Source organism: Heterocephalus glaber, unplaced genomic scaffold (assembly GCF_053883595.1).
Source record: "Heterocephalus glaber isolate CG9 unplaced genomic scaffold, H.glaber_assembly_v1.0 deba00001523, whole genome shotgun sequence".
In the NCBI taxonomy this organism is placed as follows: domain Eukaryota; kingdom Metazoa; phylum Chordata; class Mammalia; order Rodentia; family Bathyergidae; genus Heterocephalus; species Heterocephalus glaber.
In genome coordinates, this window is record NW_028258327.1 from 2,694,998 (window position 1) to 2,713,656 (window position 18,659).

General features: G+C 42.0%; 1 protein-coding gene across 1 annotated transcript; it reads left to right on the top strand.

The window, feature by feature from the left end:
- Window positions 1-1,660: 1,660 nt before the first annotated feature.
- On the top strand, window positions 1,661-9,291 carry LOC147824940 (uncharacterized). Its single transcript, XM_087187926.1, has 2 exons — window positions 1,661-2,070; window positions 7,958-9,291. Exon 2 carries the CDS (start codon window positions 7,999-8,001, stop codon window positions 9,193-9,195), a length of 1,197 nt encoding a protein of 398 aa, XP_087044052.1. The 5' UTR covers window positions 1,661-2,070; window positions 7,958-7,998; the 3' UTR covers window positions 9,196-9,291.
- Window positions 9,292-18,659: the final 9,368 nt, after the last annotated feature.

Sequence of the window (18,659 nt, forward strand, 5' to 3'; positions counted from 1 at the left end):
GCAAGACTGAGTTTCTGGTCAGAAATAGCATACATGTTGGATATGGGGTCCTTCATGTGAGTAAAGTTCTTGGCGAGAATACAAACTGTAGCCTATGCGGTTGCCCATGGGGTGTCTTAAAGGCAGACTTGAGACTGATTCTAGAAGCTTTGGCCTTGGCCTGGTTCTTCAGTCTTCTTAAAGTCTCTATCAATCGCTTAATATCCTTTTGATAGATTCCTTTTCTGTATGGTTCACCAGAGTTAACTTCTAATGGTTACAGCTAGGAATCCTGATGTAGCAACTAGAGGAGAGGGTTTCAGAAAAGTGGTATAGCCATTTGAGTTTTTGTTATAGATGGATGAAAGTAATAATGCTGTCATGGAGCATAGGTCAGGTGCCAAAGTTTTGAAAGGAAGAGACTTCAAGTAAAATAGACATTTAGAGAGAAAGAATATTAAAGGAAAACATTAAGCATGGAAGGGTCCAAGGAGATGGGAGTGTGCGTGTGTGTATGTGTGTGTGTGTGTGTGTGTGTGTGTGTGTGTGTGTGTGTGTATGTAGGGAGGGTGGATCCAGGGCTCGTGTGGAAAGACTACATTAGAAAAAATGTAAAAACTTCCTTCCCTCCCTCCCTCCTTTCCTTCCTCTCTCCTCCCTCCCTTCCTTCCTTCTTTTCTTCCTTCCTTCCTTCCATTTTTCCTTCTTTCCTTCTTCATCTTTCATTTTTTCTTTTTTACACTCCATCCCTCCCTTACTCCCAAGAAAGGTAGAGGGAGAGAAGAAATTTAATACAACTATGTAGAAATCTTAAAATTATGAGAGAAGGAAGTGGAGGAAACAAAGGAGTGTTAAGAGATATGAATATCTTTAGGGGTAGTTTTAAGGGATTGTAGAGGGAAAAAATTTTAGGAACTTGTCCCATGGAAAGAGTAATAGAAATTTAACTAAAAAATTAATTGAAAAATCACTATGTGGCAACATCTAATTGAGATTAGGAAGTGTGAATGTGAAATGACATCAGTTAGCTAAACCTTAAAGTGATTTAATGTCCCTACAAAATCTGGGGTAAGGGATGGGGAGTAGTTTACAGGGCAGGGCAGGAATCTATCATCCTGGCTGGTTTACCTGAGGTTCAGATTGGCACTGCTAGTTGAGGAAGTGAGTAAGAAAATAAAGCAATGTTGATTATTTTGTTCCACAGAAGTATATCTGTTCAATCTTCTTCCCTTATCCTTTCCTTGGAATTTTATTCACCTCCAACTTCTTAAAGTTCCTTCTACTCATTTATCCAGTTTTCATCTCTTCTCTTTTTATTCCTGGCTCCTCCTGGCTCACCTCCCATCACCAATCCTTGTCACGTCATGGTACATCTGCTGTCGGCACTTGCTTTTAATTTGTTTCATTAGCCATTTCCCTTAAGTTTATTTTAATTTTCTCTTCCAATTTCTCTGAATTTCATCATCTTGCTTTTTTCCAGCTTACATACTTTATATCTTCTTAAATTTCCTAATTCTTTTAATCATTATTCTCCAATCTTTCTTTTTCTTTTCCTTTTTAAATAATCATTGTCTGCTTTCCTTTTCTTTTCTGTCCCTTCTAGCTTGTGCTCGGGCCTTGGCCATGACACTTCCCAAGGGCTGTAATTTTTCCATTCTGACTGCCATTTTTTGTAGGGGGCCCTGCCCCCCCCCGCTGGAAATCTTGAGTGCCTTTTACGGACATATCCGGGCCTGCTACAAATCTACCCGGCAACAAGGAAGTAGCCCCAGTACCCTCCTCTTGCTCCTCCCCTCTAGCCCTACGGTATATATGTTGTAACAGCTTCTGCAATAAACGAGACTTGATCAGAAACCTGTCTTGTCTCCATCTCTCGTGTCCCCTGTCCCCTCTCATCCTCGCTCCCCCTCTAGGGTCTCCGTTGACTTACCCGCGGGCCGGGACAAGTGGCGCCCAACGTGGGGCAGAGAACAGGGGATCCAGTGAAGGACGCTGCTCAGGGGCCCTAAGATTAAGATTGAGGAACAAAGAGCATACTCGACATAGAAGAGGCTTGCGATTGACGTGGACCTGCCGTCTTTTTGCACCTCGGTAAGTTGAGCAGCGATTATGGGACAGGGCATTAGTCAGCACGAACTGTTTGTGCAAGGTCTCAAGAAGACATTACAGGCACGAGGGGTAAAGGTTACAGTCAAACAATTGCTGAAATTTTTTGATTTTATTAAACATCTCTGTCCCTGGTTCCCTGCTGAGGGAACCATTGACGAAGAGAGATGGAAAAAGGTGGGGGAGGCTCTCCAGGATTATTATGCCACTTGCGGACCCGGGAAGGTCCCGATTGCGGCATTCTCATATTGGAATTTGATTAATGATATTATTTCCCAAAAAGCAAGGGATCCACTGGTAGCTCAGGTTATACAGGTTGGGGAGGTAGCCCTCCGTAGTGGTGAGGAGCTGACACCCGCTGGTGACACTGACGCAGTTCCCCGGGACGCCAATATGGCGCCGGGACCCAGGCCAGTTAAGGCCATGCCTTCCTCGCCAGACGAGGAAGAGGACTTGATGTCCTTTGACAGTGATGATGATCCCGCCCCCGACGGACATAACGTTCCCTCGGACCAATCCCAAACGGCCGCGATCCCTGCCAAGCCCTATAAGGCAAAGCCTTGCCGGACCCCCGCTTCCTCTTCCTCCATCACTGCCTCTAAGGCAACCCCACCCTCGCGGGAGGTTCCGCCCCTATATCCCTCCCTTCAAGCCTATCGCTGCTTGCCTCCGCCCCCAGATCCACCCCAAAAGGACTCCGGAACTGACGAGTCTGCGGGGGAAGCATTGCGGGGCGGCTCTGGGTGCCCCCCTCCTTATATCCGTCCAGGCCCCAGCACTCCCGCTTTGGCCTATCCTGTTGTTGATCCCCAAAAGGAACTCCGGGACAAAATAGACTTCCTAAAAGAACAGATAAGGTTAGAAAAGGAACATCAAGAACTTATTACCCAGCTTGAGGGCTTAAGAACAGGCAAGGCTCATGGAAATGTCCCTAGAGAGGACACCCATAAGCCACGACCCCCCATTAGAGGGGCGACCCCCAGGGTGCCGTCCGGGTCAAGGGTACCCCTAAAACTTGAGCCCGTGGAAGCCTTCCCTGTCACTGAGACTGTTGACGCACAGGGTCAGGCATGGAGACACCATGGCGGCTTTGATTTTAAGGTTATTAAAGAGCTTAAAACGGCTGCGGCTCAGTACGGGGCCACTGCACCTTACACCATGGCTATTCTAGAATCGGTGGCAGAAAATTGGCTCACCCCAATTGATTGGCAGACTCTGGCCCGTGCCACCCTTGCAGGAGGTGACTACTTATTATGGAAATCTGAGTATGTTGAGAATTGTCGAGAGACCGCTAGACGCAATGCTCAGGCGGGGAATGGTTGGGTGCTTGACATGCTTCTTGGGGAGGGGGCCTACGCCGCTAACGACCAGCAAATGCAATTTGACGCGGGGTTGTATGCCCAGATTCAGACCGCAGCCACTAGGGCCTGGAGGAAACTCCCTTCCAAAGGAGACGTGAGTGCCTCCCTCACTAATATCCGGCAGGGGCCGGACGAGCCGTTTGCGGACTTTGTCCACCGCCTTCTCACGGCGGCAGGCCGGATTTTTGGGAGCGCGGAGACAGGGACAGATTTTGTTAAACAGCTTGCTTTTGAGAACGCCAATGCCGCCTGTCAGGCCGCTATCCGCCCCTATAAAAAGAAAACTGACCTTTCCGGCTACATTCGCCTTTGTTCTGAGATTGGGGCCGCCTACCAACAGGGCCTTGCCATGGCGGCCGCCATGCAAGGCTTCACAGTCAAACAATTCTTACAACGCCACGTCGGCAATAAATGCTTCCGGTGTGGGGCCATTGGCCATTTTGCTAGAGAATGCCCGACCGCTAAAATGCAGGGCCCCGATGCTCCGCCCCCAGGGCCCTGCCCCCGATGCAATCGGGGGAGGCATTGGGCGAGTGAGTGCCGATCCAAGACTGATGCCCAGGGTCGACCCCTCCCCCCTCTCCAGGGTTTGAATTCGGGAAACGGGAAAGGGGGCCAGCCCCGGGCCCCCAATTCCAAACAAATTTACGGGGCGCTCAATTTTGCTCCAATAAACAGCAATCCATTTCAGACCTCGTCAGAGCCACAAAAGGAAGTGCCGGATTGGACCTCAGTGCCACCACCCACACAGTATTGACCCCAGAAATGGGAGTTCAGGCCCTTGCTACGGGAGTCTTTGGACCCTTACCTAAGGAGACCTTTGGCCTCGTAATAGGCCGAAGCAGCAGTACCATGAATGGACTGCTGGTTTACCCAGGAGTGATTGATAGTGACTACTCTGGGGAAATTAAAGTTATGGTTTCTTCCCCCAAAGTTATTAATACCATTCAATCAGACCAAAGGTTTGCCCAATTGTTACTCCTTCCCCTTCTCTCCACCTCTAATAAGGCTCTTAAAAACGCCCGAGGCAGCCAGGGTTTCGGCTCATCTGATGTCTACTGGTCGGAGGTACTTTCAGCACAAAAGCCTCTCATGACCTTGTGGTTAGATGGGAGACAGTTTTCTGGGTTGGTCGACACTGGTGCCGATGTAACTATCATAAAGGGAGAGGATTGGCCTCAGGCGTGGCCATTGAAGGACACCCTCACCCATCTCAAGGGTATAGGGCAGAGTCAAAATCCTAAACAAAGTGCCAAAGATCTGACCTGGAGGGACCAAGATGGTAATCAGGGCACCATTCAACCTTATATCATCTCAGGGTTACCCATTAATTTATGGGGGAGAGACCTATTATCACAAATGGGGATAATTATTTCCAGCCCCAATGAAATTGTCACTATGCAGATGTTTAAAAATGGGTACATTCCAGGAACAGGGCTGGGAAAACACCCTACTAGCCTTACTCACCCCATTGAGCCTGTCCCTCGGCCCCCTCGAGCAGGGTTGGGCCATTTTCCATAGGGGTCGCTGATACTCCTGCGGTCCATGCTGAAAAGATCACCTGGCTCTCGGATGATCCAGTGTGGGTCGATCAGTGGCCCCTCTCCAAGGAGAAGTTGTTAGCAGCTCAACAGCTGGTGCAGGAGCAGCTTCATGCTGGCCATATCATTCCTAGCCATTCCCCTTGGAATACTCCCATTTTTTGTCATTAAAAAACGGTCGGGAAAATGGAGGCTCTTGCAAGATCTCAGAGCAGTTAATAAAACTATGGTACTCATGGGAGCTTTACAACCCGGTCTTCCCTCACCGGTAGCCATCCCCCTTGGATATTATAAGGTTATTATTGATTTAAAGGATTGCTTTTTCACCATTCCCTTACATCCTGCAGATCAAAAACGCTTCGCTTTTAGCCTCCCGGCGACCAATTTCTGCGCCCCAATGCAGCGCTTTCAATGGCTAGTGCTACCCCAAGGCATGGCCAATAGTCCCACCCTGTGCCAGTCATTTGTAGCCACAGCACTTCAATCCACCCGAGACAATTGGCCTCAAATGTATATTATCCATTACATGGATGATATTCTCGTGGCGGGACAATTGGGAAGTGAGGTTTTGGCTTGTTATGCTGACCTTCGGCGGGCCCTTGAATCTTGTGGCCTCCAGATTGCCCCTGATAAGGTTCAACTAAAAGACCCTTACAGTTACCTCGGATTTCAGATGAAGGGACGTCATATTTCCTCCCAGAAGCTCACCTTGCGGCTGGACGGTCTTAAAACTCTGAATGACTTCCAAAAACTGCTCGGAGATATTAATTGGCTTATGCCCTATTTAAAGCTCACTAAACATGACCTGAAGCCTCTGTATGATACCCTGCAAGGTGATAGCCACCCCACTTCGCCTCGGGAGCTCACTGCTGAGGGGCGCAAAGCCATTAGCACGGTAGAACAAGCCATTCAAAATCAGACAATTACCTTTGTAGATTATAACTCTCCTTTACAATATATCGTTTGCAGAACCTCTCTCTCCCCCACCGCTGTCTTTTGGCAAACCGCTCCCCTTTTATGGGTTCATCTCCCAGTTTCCCCTAAGCGGGCCTTTTACCCTTATTATGTTGCAGTTGCAGACCTGATTGTTCTAGGTAGAGACCATGGAAAGATGTACTTTGGAAAGGAACCTGATGTCATTATCCAACCCTACCTTAAAGATCAAATCGATTGGCTTATGCAGACTACCGATTCCTGGCCAATTGCTCTCGCTTCTTATTCAGGATTATTGGACAATCACTATCCTCCCAACAAACTCATTGACTTTGCTAACAGACATGACTTCATTTTCCCAAAGGTCACTTCCTGTTCTCCTCTGCCAGAAGCCCTATCCGTTTTTACAGATGGTTCTTCCACTGGGATGGCTGCCTATGTGTGGGACGATAACATTGCCCAGTTCCAAACCGCCCACTCTTCGGCCCAATTAACCGAGCTGCAGGCAGTTATAGCGGTCTTTTCTACATTCCCTGCCCGAGCTTTTAATCTTTTTACTGACAGTGCTTATATTGCTCAATCTGTCCCCTTATTGGAAACATGTGGATTGATCAAACTTGCTTCTCAGACTGGTGGTCTCTTCCTCCAATTACAAGATTTAATCAGAAAGAGATCCGAATCCTTTTTCATTGGACACCTTCGTGCCCACTCTAACTTACCTGGCCCACTCACACAGGGCAACCGCTTAGCAGACCTAGCTACAAGACCTCAAGTTTTGGCCTGTTCAATAAATACTGATGCCCCCATTCCAATTGACCAGGCACAAAAGGCACACCAACTGCATCATCTTAATGCTCACATGCTTCACCTTATGTATAAGCTTACTAGAGAACAAGCTAGACAAATTGTTAAGGCCTGCCCTACGTGCACTCTACACCTTCCTACACCTCATCTGGGACTTAATCCTCGTGGCTTGATTCCAAATGCCCTCTGGCAAATGGACATCACGCATTACCCTGAATTTGGAAATCTTAAATATATACATGTCAACATTGATACCTATAGTGGATTCATATTTGCCACCCTGCAGTCCGGGGAAGCTACTAAACATGTCATCGCTCATCTCCTCATTGCTTTCTCAGTACTTGGATGTCCACAACAAATTAAAACAGACAATGGTCCCGGCTATACCAGCTCTGGCTTCTCCAACTTTTGCAAACAATTTGAAATAACACATATAACGGGAATCTCATATAATCCTCAAGGACAAGGCATTATAGAAAGGGCTAATCTCACACTCAAAATTACTTTAGACAAAATAAAAAAGGGGGAATGGTACCCTACCAAGGGGTCTCCTAGAAACCTGATATCACATGCACTATTTATTCTTAACTTCTTAAATTTGGATGCCAAAGGTTCATCTGCAGCCAATCGTTTCTGGCAACCAGAGACGCAACGACAATTTGCCTCGGTGATGTGGAAAGACCCCCTGGACCACTCATGGCACGGGCCCGATCCTGTACTTATCTGGGGCCGAGGATCGGTGTGTATTTATTCCAAGGAAATGAAGTCAGCCAGATGGCTCCCAGAACGCCTAGTAAAACAAATTGATGGGCGTGCTAATGATGCCGATGACCTGACGTTGTCCAATCCTGATCAGTTAACAATGGCGCCCACAATTTCAATTTAAAATGAGCAAGGATATAATTCAGCTTATCTAGTAATGTTTGGGTGCACCCTGATGTTCTACACCGTCTTACATGTTTGTCTAGTGTTTGTTGTTTGTGGTCATGTAATTGAGCTCAAAATGTTCTTTTCTCTTTAAGGGATATTCACCCATTGTTACATTGATGATGTTATTTTGTTAAAGATATGCTTTTCTCTTGGATCAAGGTATCACTGGAATTTATTAGATTAAAGTGATTTTTAGATGGGAACTCCCTTTGATGAATATAGAAGTGGCCACCCAGAAAATATTGTTCTGGTCTTAATTCCTCAAAGGGACTCCTTAGTGAAATTTATATCATGTGATCTTAGGGAACATCGTCATCATTTAAAGTTTGGACCTCCGGCGCACAATGAAGAGGGAACTCATGAAGGACATCTGGCTGAATGAACGATCCGAAAACAAGAATAGGATGAACTGGAAATGCCTAGTTCCCCTGATGTTGCTGACCAGGGTATGGGTGGTGTCGCCTTCAGAAGGGTTAGACCACATGAAAAATATATGGATTCAGTTGGCAGGCTCGCTCAACTTGTCTGAGTTTTGTCTAAGTGCTGATGTAAACTTTCATTATATGTTGGGAAGTTGCCTCGTTCCTGTATGTACCCCATTGGAATCATTGCGGCCTTATACTCTGTTTAAAAATCTCACATATGCAGATAGTTACAATTGGGGATCTGCTACTTGTCGCAGGCCCAAGAATGCTGTCAAATTATATTCACCTAAGGTAATTATGTCTAATAAGACCGAATGTGCTGTATACAGAAATTGTACAACTAAATGTCTGCAAGTTAAACGTTTGGAAAACATGTCCTGCTGTGTTGAACAAGAAATTATGTATAGTAATTGCCATGTCTCTTTGCCAATGGGTTGGTTTTACACTTGTGAAAGGGAAACTTTTAATTACATTCCGGCCAACTTGAGTGACACTCGTTGTTGCTTGAGTCGGTTGGCTGTGATATTACCAGACAGAACTGATTTGATTGTACCTAATCGAATTAGACGGTGGTCGCCGTATACCGCCCCAGGATGTAATGATGATGTGGGTCTATTGACTGATGCAGAAGTGTTAGTCATGATAGGGTCTTTTGTTGCTCTGCCGTCCATCGGGGTGCACGCGGAAGCGGCAGTACGAAGATTAGCCTGTAAAGTGGTAAAAGGATTGAATGCCACCTCCACCGCCCTGGCGTTGATTAATCAAGAATTACAGGAACAAAGACAAGCTATTTTGGATAATCGAGCAGCAATAGATTATTTGTTGCTTTTTCATCACCAGGGCTGTGAAAAAATAAAAAATATGTGTTGTTTTAATTTGACTGACAATGGAGAAAAAATCGATGATACAATAAAACAATTGAAAGACCTGGCTAATAAGGTGCACAATGAGGATGGCGGAGACCTATTTAAATGGTTGACCTCATGGCTACCCAACCTACAATGGGTAAAACAATTGTTTCTTGCCATTGCAATTGTATGTGTTTGTCTGTTATTGTCATGCTGCTGCATACAATGGATACCAATGCTTATACGTAGAAATCGCTTTGATTTTTAGATAAAAGGTTCAGGCTGATATGATTTAAAAGCCTTGTATTCCCCTTTGTATTTTAACCTATGTTAATCTTAGTAACTAAAATGTCCTCGGATAGTTCTGATTTTGTAAGGTTGTGATTTCCCCTGGAGCTATAGTGGAGACAAAGATGTACGTCAAAATCAGCGGTAAATTACTGTCAGGATGTTGGCTGGACATACGCTACATGGGCCGATTCCATCTCTGCCACGGCGTAAAATTCTCGCCCCACCTGGTGAGCGGGCTGGCAAGCCAATGACGGGCAACTGAGCAAGCGTGCCATGCAATGAGAGAGCCCTCGTGTGCCGCCTAAGACAGGTGCCAGAGCCTTGATTCTCTGGTTAACCGATGACGGGTAAGGTGCACGGTGCAGACACGTATGTTGCTCTGACCCAAGACAGGCTCAGCCCCCGCAGGCTTGATTCTCCTGACGCTTTTCTAAAAAATAATTTTAAAAGGGAGGACCTGTAGGGGGCCCTGCCCCCCCCCGCTGGAAATCTTGAGTGCCTTTTACGGACATATCCGGGCCTGCTACAAATCTACCCGGCAACAAGGAAGTAGCCCCAGTACCCTCCTCTTGCTCCTCCCCTCTAGCCCTACGGTATATATGTTGTAACAGCTTCTGCAATAAACGAGACTTGATCAGAAACCTGTCTTGTCTCCATCTCTCGTGTCCCCTGTCCCCTCTCATCCTCGCTCCCCCTCTAGGGTCTCCGTTGACTTACCCGCGGGCCGGGACAATTTTTCATCTTTTTCTTCTTTGGTGCTTTTTGGCCTCCAAACTAATTGGTTTTATTTCTAACTCAACTCAACTTGGCACAATAGTACTTCTTAGACCAGGTAGATCCCCCTCTCCCTGTCAATAAAGCTTTTTGGAGTGGGCTATGAGGGAAAGAAACAATAATCAATTACAACCCCTCGTCCTTCAATAGTCAAGTCTAAATGCTTCTGCTAATCCTTTCAGTTTTTCTGTGCTTGACTATGTTCCATACCTCCAATCTTATTCTCCTTTATCAATCAAACCTCCCTTAATCAAATGAGTACCTTGTGTTATGCCACACAACACGGGATACTTATTAGTTCTTGCTGTTATTCATATTGTTTGTTTCTCTTCTCCATTTAAGCTTCGAGATCTATTTGATTGAGCTTGAGGGTTTTTTCTTTTTCCTTTTCCTTGGATTCCTCTGGCATTTGGTTACACAATGAAATTTAACACTAAATTAGTAGTATCTGTAGTTTTCCAGGGATCCATAACAAAAAGTCACAGATCTAAAGGTTTGTGGTAAAGTGTGCTTTAAAGAATAGCAGTTTCAATTCTTACAATTCCGGTTTCACAGGTCTATGGCAAGGTGTTGGCAGGGTTGGTTTCTTCTGTGGCCTTTCTCCTTGATTGGAGATACCCATCTTCTCCTGTATCCTCATATGGTCTTCATTCTGTGTGTCTTTGTGTTAAATGACTTCACTTAATTACCATATATGTAAAGGCCCTATCTCAAAATACAGTCACATTCTGAAATATTGGGGGTTAGGACTTCAACATATGAATTTTAAAGGGACATAATTCAGGCCTGGACAGTGTCAAGTATTTTCCTGGGTGTTACTGTACTTTGACCAATTGTAGAGAAAGCTCTTTGAGAACAGAGCTTGTGTCTTTTATTTCTATATCATCCACATCATCTAGAATGGTTTTGAGTACATAGTAGGCATTTAATATGGTTGCTTCCTTGAATTATATTCCTCCTATGGCATAATTCACATTACATTTTTAAAGCCTACTTAAAATATAAATTTTGCTCTGAGATTAAATGACCAAAGGGCCTGCTATCATTTATTCCATGCACCAGTGATCTGTGCAACATTTCCTCTGGTGTCTTCCTGAGCTGGCAGGAGCCAGCCATTCATTTAAATTGGCAACAGACATGGAAATGAATTTGTGTGCTGTCTTACTTGGTAATAAAACTTAAAGTGCAGTGTAATTTGTGATGGTTTGAAGCAGTAATGCAATTTTGGCAAGTCTGCTATATCTCTGCAAGACTTACTGTTCAAAGATTTTCAAGCCAGTCGGCTACAGACTCTCCCCTAAAAAACAATTGATTAAAATTACCTCCTTCTGGACTTGATCCAATTCTTATTGGCAATAACCAAAGTACAGGTTACATCTTTGGTTGTAGTTTTCTGGACCAGACCAAGCTGGCCTTTTTGTATAAGGGTCTTTTCTGGTCCATTGTCATCAGCAGTTATAACACTTCCTCTCCTAATTTAAGGGATAGAAGATAATGAAAAATGTGTCCAACTCAAGTTGTATTTGGAATTGAAGCAGCAGAAGAAATAACCTATGACTCATAGAAAAATGAGGGTAAAAAGAACATAAAATCTTTTCAGCTTTTCAGCTTTCTCTATATAAATAATCCTCACGTTCTTGAATATGTAAATATAAGGCAGTTGGATATCAGCATGGTAGATTTGATAGCTTTTCAATACCTAACTCTAGTTGGAATTTTAAATCAAGGAAGTAAATATTCCTGTGTGTAATGTCCCCCAATCCAGAATGTATTTAAATAAACTAGGTTTCAATAAAAATCAGAATTTATATTAGTTTCTTGCTCTAATAAAGGTTTTTCTTAAATGATTCCCAGGTTTTCTATTACATTTATGTCAATAGTTCTAATGATCATTCTTAAAATGATTTATGTTTTAGAATTACAAACCAAGTTTACTAAGATCCACCTTTTCTTGCTGGATAAAATGTTAGGCTCCCATGACACATTCATGTGTTGATCAAAAGGGATAGATTTATTAGCTATTTCCATAGTAGAAACTTGCAGTGACAGAGTAGATATGCTGGAAGTCTCTTTAGGAGATTTATCAAAGAGAGCATGCAAACCTTACTTGATTTAAGTGGACTCCTATAAACAGCTGTCATTATATTTTTAAGAGATTTGCTTTACTAGGGAGTCTAAAAAGTCATAATTTTCATTTGAAAAAGAACGTGGTTAATACTTTTCTTTTCTCCGAGTTAATGAGCCACTTCTCTGGTTTACCCCTCAGCATCTTTCTTGTCAATGTTTTTAACATCCCAATTTTTTCAACCCTCTCTTACAATGGTCCTGAAAATCCTCATACACTGACAAATGCAACTATCTCAGTTACTGTTCCTTCCCTCCCACTGCTGGAGAATATTAGGCAATCATCACCTGGTACAAATGCAAACATTTCTATTGAAAACGCCAAGAATCACGCTGTTAACTAGAAATTTTTCATTCAATTCTTACGTGGTTTCTCTCCCATTTGGTAGAGAAATAATTCTAAAGCTTGCATCAAATTTCTTATAGGGAGACCATACCCATCTCCATCCATGGCCATCCTCACTGTACAAGTAGCCCTTCAATGAAAGTTCTACCATCCTTTTGTGCTCTGTACTCTCCTCTCCCTCTTCTTTTTAAGAACATGCTCTTTTAATTAATCTTTGTCTCTTGTCTGCCTTTACCCGCTCTCTCAACCTCTTTGCTGATCCTCTTGCTTTGGTCTGGCCACACTACTCTTGCCCATAGTATCTAATGAACCTATTCACAGACAGTGATATCTACTATACATTGACTATGCACAGTTGTGTTTCCCAGCTCCCTTTGAAGTTATATGTAACTATGTGACTTTCTTTGGTGATTTACAGGCTTGTGGTGGTAGTAATTTTCACTGATGGCTCTATGCTTTATGAACCATGGTGATAGAGTCTTTTTGTTCCTGGGTCCCTGAATAACTGTTGAACAGAGCATGGCCCTGCTGACCTGTATTGGACATGTAATATACAGGGGAAATTCAGCTTCAGAATTTTTGTTTATTACTCAGTACAACTTAGTGTAACCTATCCTAACAAACACAGTCTTCCTTTTAAAAAAGTGATCTTCCTGAGACTGCTTATATTCACTTATGTTACATTTATTCTTCTCTTAAAAATTAATTTTTTTGGAAGAAACCTACCTTTATTAACTTTTCACTTCATCTGTTTGATTCCTTAGCCCTATTAAATGCTTCTTGACCCCAGCACTTTATCAGAACCATTCTAGCTAAAACTACGAATGAACTCTTAATTTTCAGATCCAGCAGGCTGATTTTAATACCTTAACTGACCTTGTGCAGCCTACAGCAGTATTGACTTTTAGAAACCTTCACTGATACCATTCAGTCCTCATTCTATTTATTCTTTCATTTCCTTCAAACTCTTCACTTGGGCTCTTTTCTACTGTTTCAAATGGTAGCATTTCTCAGCATATTTGGCTTTTTCCATCTACACACACTTTCATCTTTCTTTTCATGTAGGTTCGATTAATTACCATTATTGTCTGACTTATTTAGCCATGATTCCAAAGCTACATGCAATAAAGAAAATATTCCACAGCATTAAACCAAGGCATTTGATTTTTGCAATTAAATTATAAATTTTGCTCTGTTGTCCTGATTTATGCTACATCCATTTATTTAATAATGAGGGTGAGTCACAGTTACATGATGTTCTTCTCTAAACATCTCCAGTTCTTAGTGGAGTGACAGCCTACTTTCCTGTGACCTGTTAAAAAAAAAAGTAGGCTAGTACTTGTTATGTTTGTGTGAAAATGGGCTGGAAAGCCAGGACATGTGGAAAGGGTGGATTTGCTCAATTTGTTTAATCCCCCATTTAACTCAGAAAAGTTTATACCCAAAGGACTCAGATCAGGGAATATTCCCTGTTCTGGAAACTAAACTCCATCCATCCTTAAGGCTTAGAAAGGAGGCTGAACCAAGGATGAGGATCACTCACAAGAACTTTAAAAATATAGGTATCTTTTTTGCTTCTAGGGGATGGTCAAGCAAAACACAGCTTGAGGAAGGAGGTAAGCAGAAAACAAGATAGTCGAAGTGTGTTCTGGAATCATCACCCCAACCTTCAAATAAAAGACAAGATCCACTAGATGTCTCAGACAGTCTAATTTCATCCCTATTGGGAACTTTAGGAGATGAATTGCTCTGTAAGGTAGATGTCCAATAACAAGTAAGGACTCAACATATTTAGGCAGGCAAAGCCCTGTGATCAGGTAGAGAGGAGAGTTTAGTTTTCCCGTCTATATCTACTGAGAGCTGAGGCCCATCCTGAAGCTTGCTGTCATGGGCCACAGCAGAGACTTCTAGTGGATTACTGAAGGCATGGTGGGCCAGGTGGAGAACAGTGGTGTGACCTAGGCACCTACTGCCATGAAGTGACAAGATGAGGCTACATCAGTGGAGTGGGGACCACCAGGCTATGACTAAACAAAAAGAGGAACCAAACAAGGAGTATATGATTTAAATTGCAGATGTCAACAGAAAACATAAATATACAGAACCTTCATCTTTAGAAGGCTAGCCCTCTACTTCCAGGACCATAAAGATCCAGAGATCTGAGGATTTTTCCAATCTCCTGCCATGAAGTTATGTGAGCCCTCTTACTTCCACACCCGTTATTTCACAGGAAAGGGTTAAGGGAGGGGCAGCTGAACATGAGAGAGTTTAGATCCATGATGGTGAACCTTTCAGAGCTTTCAGTGATACAAATAGCCTGCTGGAGTACGTGTGCCACAGATCTGCCACTACTCACCTAGATGATTAAGCTTTACAAAGTGCTCAAGTTAGTGGTTGGCAAATGCTTGAATTCAGGTGGCCCATTTAGTTACTGCTCCATTCACCTCTCCCTTAACTGAGGAAGTGGAACTTGTGAAAAAGGCCAAATAAACTGAATTATGTATGTTCTTTCAAGTTTTAGTGTGAATTAAATTTATGATCCTTACACAGCACACATACATACATTCTTCTCTTTTCCTGTTATGTAATTTATAATTCAACTATTTCTAGCTGAAAGTTTCATAATCACCTCACATTCAAGATATTCCAAACCTCCATTCTTCTCATCAAAACCTGCCATTTTAGTAAATTTTCAATCTCAGCCAATGGTACTGCAAAACACAAAAACCTATTAATTTTCTATAATTTGTCATGTACTTACTTTCCCTACTCCCTAGCCACCAATTCTATAAATCTAATCTCGTAACATCATTGATTTCATAGTGTGTAGTATAGAGAGGCAATGGTATTTGTAGAACTAGGTAAATATACACTCTTTTTTTTGTTTTTTCAGTTCAAAAAGCTCAGGCTGGGCTATGGTGGCACATACCTCTAATCCCAGCATTACGGGAAACTAAGGAAGGAAGGTTGAAAGTTTGAGCCCAGACTGGCCAATGTATTTATTTATTTATTTTTCTCCTTACATTCTTTTATTGGTACATTTTAGGTATACATATACCTAAAATATACACTTTTTATTCTTTCACCAAAAAATGTAACTGGTGACCAGTGTTTTACAGAAAATGTGAGAGGGAAAGAGACCTTCACAAATTCTGTATAATGAATAAGAATGAAAACTGGACCTTTAAAGATACATATAGAAAAAAGTATAAAAGCATGCTGGCACTCATATTGTACATGTCAGCTTCTAGTTAATGACTGAGGAAAGAGGAAAGGAAAAGTGATGGGGCTTGGAGAGGTTTAACATTCTGATTCTTAATGGATAAGAGAAAATTGATGTGGCACAATATTTGCTTGTGTTAAATTTGGGTGATGACATGGCTGTCTATTATACTAGCTAATGCATAATTCATTACTCCAGAATATTTCATAAATAAAAATATTAAAATCTTGATATTGAATTATTGAATAATGGAAGCTTTAAAGATAATTATCTACAATTATTGTTAAACAACATTTTCAATACTTATCACAACATTTGGCTGACAGGTGCTAAATAAAAATTTGTTGTATGAATAAAGAAGTAAGATATTCATAGAATACAAATGCTGTGGCATTCAGGAAGGGGAGCTGCCTTTCCTAAGGAAATTTGATGAGCTAGAAAGCAATGGTTTTGGTACCATGCAGACCTGTTTTTGAAATTCAGGACATTACCACTTGTGTGACTTCAGGAAAATTCTTTAAACTATTTCCACTATAATGTATTCCTCCCCAAATATGAAGGTCTTCCTCAGTACAATTAGAAGATTTGCCAATTCCTTAAACAAATAAAAATCAGTATTCTTTTACAATAATACTCTGGCAAAAATGTTGTGTTTGTTGAGATATTATCATCCTTTATATATGGGAACTGGGCTATAATAAGTTTCATGAAAGGCATGAATGCTCTCCCTAATTTTTAGAATGAGCTTAGAAGATAAATTGTTACCCAACACTTCTTATCTGCAGCATCCAAATAGCTGGGAAGGCCATAATCTCCTGGAGAAGAGATGCTAGATTTTATAGTTACCCTTTTATTTTAATGGTGAAGTTAATTTTAGAGTTAGAATTTTTAATACATATGGCTCCAACCAATCTAAATCAATCCCGTTGTTTGTCTTGTAATGTTGTGCATAAAATTCTTCTAGGTATTAACACAGATATTTGGTTCAGGTGGAGCCAAATTCAAATGCTATTATCTTTGACTTCCAGAGAGAGCCAGCTAGTTCTAATTAGCTAAAGTAGCTTCCATCACAGAACCAAGCCTCACCAGATGACAGTCATGCAGTTATTTCAGAATTTAAATTACTTGTTCAAATCCTAAGGACACAATAATGATCAGTGTGTGCTTCCTTACCTAGCATGACTCCTCAACAATGTCCAAAAATGTACCAGTGTACCAAGTTCCTGAAATCAAAGGAAGAAATTCACAAATCTTTAAAACCAACTTAAGATCCTGTTTCTTTGACTATTTAAATTGGAAGCTCTTCTAAAGATCAGGGAAAGAAAATTAGGAGATGCTGATCCTTATTTAGGTTCATAATCTTGGTGCATAGCACAGTGCTTGACTGAGCTTTTAATAGTGATTGATTGAATGAGTGAATGAATGATTTGGAGTCAGAACAGAAATAGTATAAGCAGGAATAATTCAACGTTAGAACATAGGGAGGTGAGAGAAATATAGGCAGCTTTCTTTCTGCAAATGGGTGAAGCAAAGTCTTTGATGCTTAGCTAATAAGCAAGTATGTCTTTTCAGTATATGTATGCACCATACATATACATCTGTAGACCAGGTATGTGGGAAAAATATGCTCTGGTAAGATTCCAGGTAATGGTTGTGTGGGACTGCATAACCTTTGTTCCTTTTCTCCAGCCCCATTGTGATTAAATGTGAGTTAATGGATAAAGATGCTTGTTAGTTTTGGGACACTAGATAAAATCTGTAACAGACCTAAAGTCCCAAAGTAAATTACTCAACTTCTTGTTTGCCCAGAACTAATGTTCCGGACACCACAATCTATAGAACAAGCTGCAAATGTCTGCTGACCATCAATACGTGACAGTTGACCACTAACCTTTGTCCCTTTTCTTTAATTCTATGTGTTAACTTCCCCCCCTCAACCCCCTATAAGAACAGCCTCGGACTCTGAGCCAGTGGCCTCTCTAAGCTATTTTGCTTTGGGAGTGCCATCTGGCCAGACTAATAAAGGTCTGTTTTACTTTCCAACTTGTCCCATGTGTTCCTTCCTGGGTGTTCTTCGCTGCAGTCAGCTCCTTGGAGCATTTGGTAAGGCCCTTGGCCTTACAGTTGGAAATATTTGCTGAATTCTCTGTCATGAATGGATTAAAGTTACTATTGCTTAGCACGTATTAATTCATAATCATTAACATATAAAGGTTACACATGTGTAGAATCTCCCGGCTACCTAAAAGTTCCCTGATCTTGTTTATTAAAACTCATCTGTTATTACTTCATTTCTGGTTTCCACTTAACATAGAATCCAATGATATCTAGCATTTCCTTAATGTTCCTGAAGGAGTAAAGAGCTGGGCCAGATAATTCTAAGGAGGAAAAAAAAATACTTGAAAACAAGTACCAAAAGGCTAACAGTGGTTGTGTTTTAGAATCATATATATTTTTCTTCTTTATTTTCACAATCTTGAATAATATATTACTTTAAAGCATTATGTTACTTTAGTAATGAGAAAAATAAATAATATTTGACAATCCTCCAATATGGTGTTAATCAGGGGATCTGAATGTCATTATCTTGGTATATTTTTCTCAGATATACAGTATGCTCCATGGGGAAGGCCACTGTTTTGCAGATGGTGGAATAAATCTGCATTTGAAAGAGGGGAGGACCTGATGAACTGGTTCCTCCCACAGAGAACATCTCTGTGTCCCAAATCATTCTGCTCTGCCAAATGCCATGCTGTTTATCATTGGAACTTGCTTTTTCAGAGAAGCATTTGTTTACAGATCAAATCTAACCAACCCCACAGTAACTATGCAACACAACCTCTATTGGGTGATCAGTAAACTCTTCTCCCAAGCGTGGCCTCTTCCCATCCTGCTGGCGGTCCACAGCTGTTCTTGACAACCAAAAATAGAAAGATGTGGAGCTTGCAAAGTTATTTAACCATTCTAATAGCCA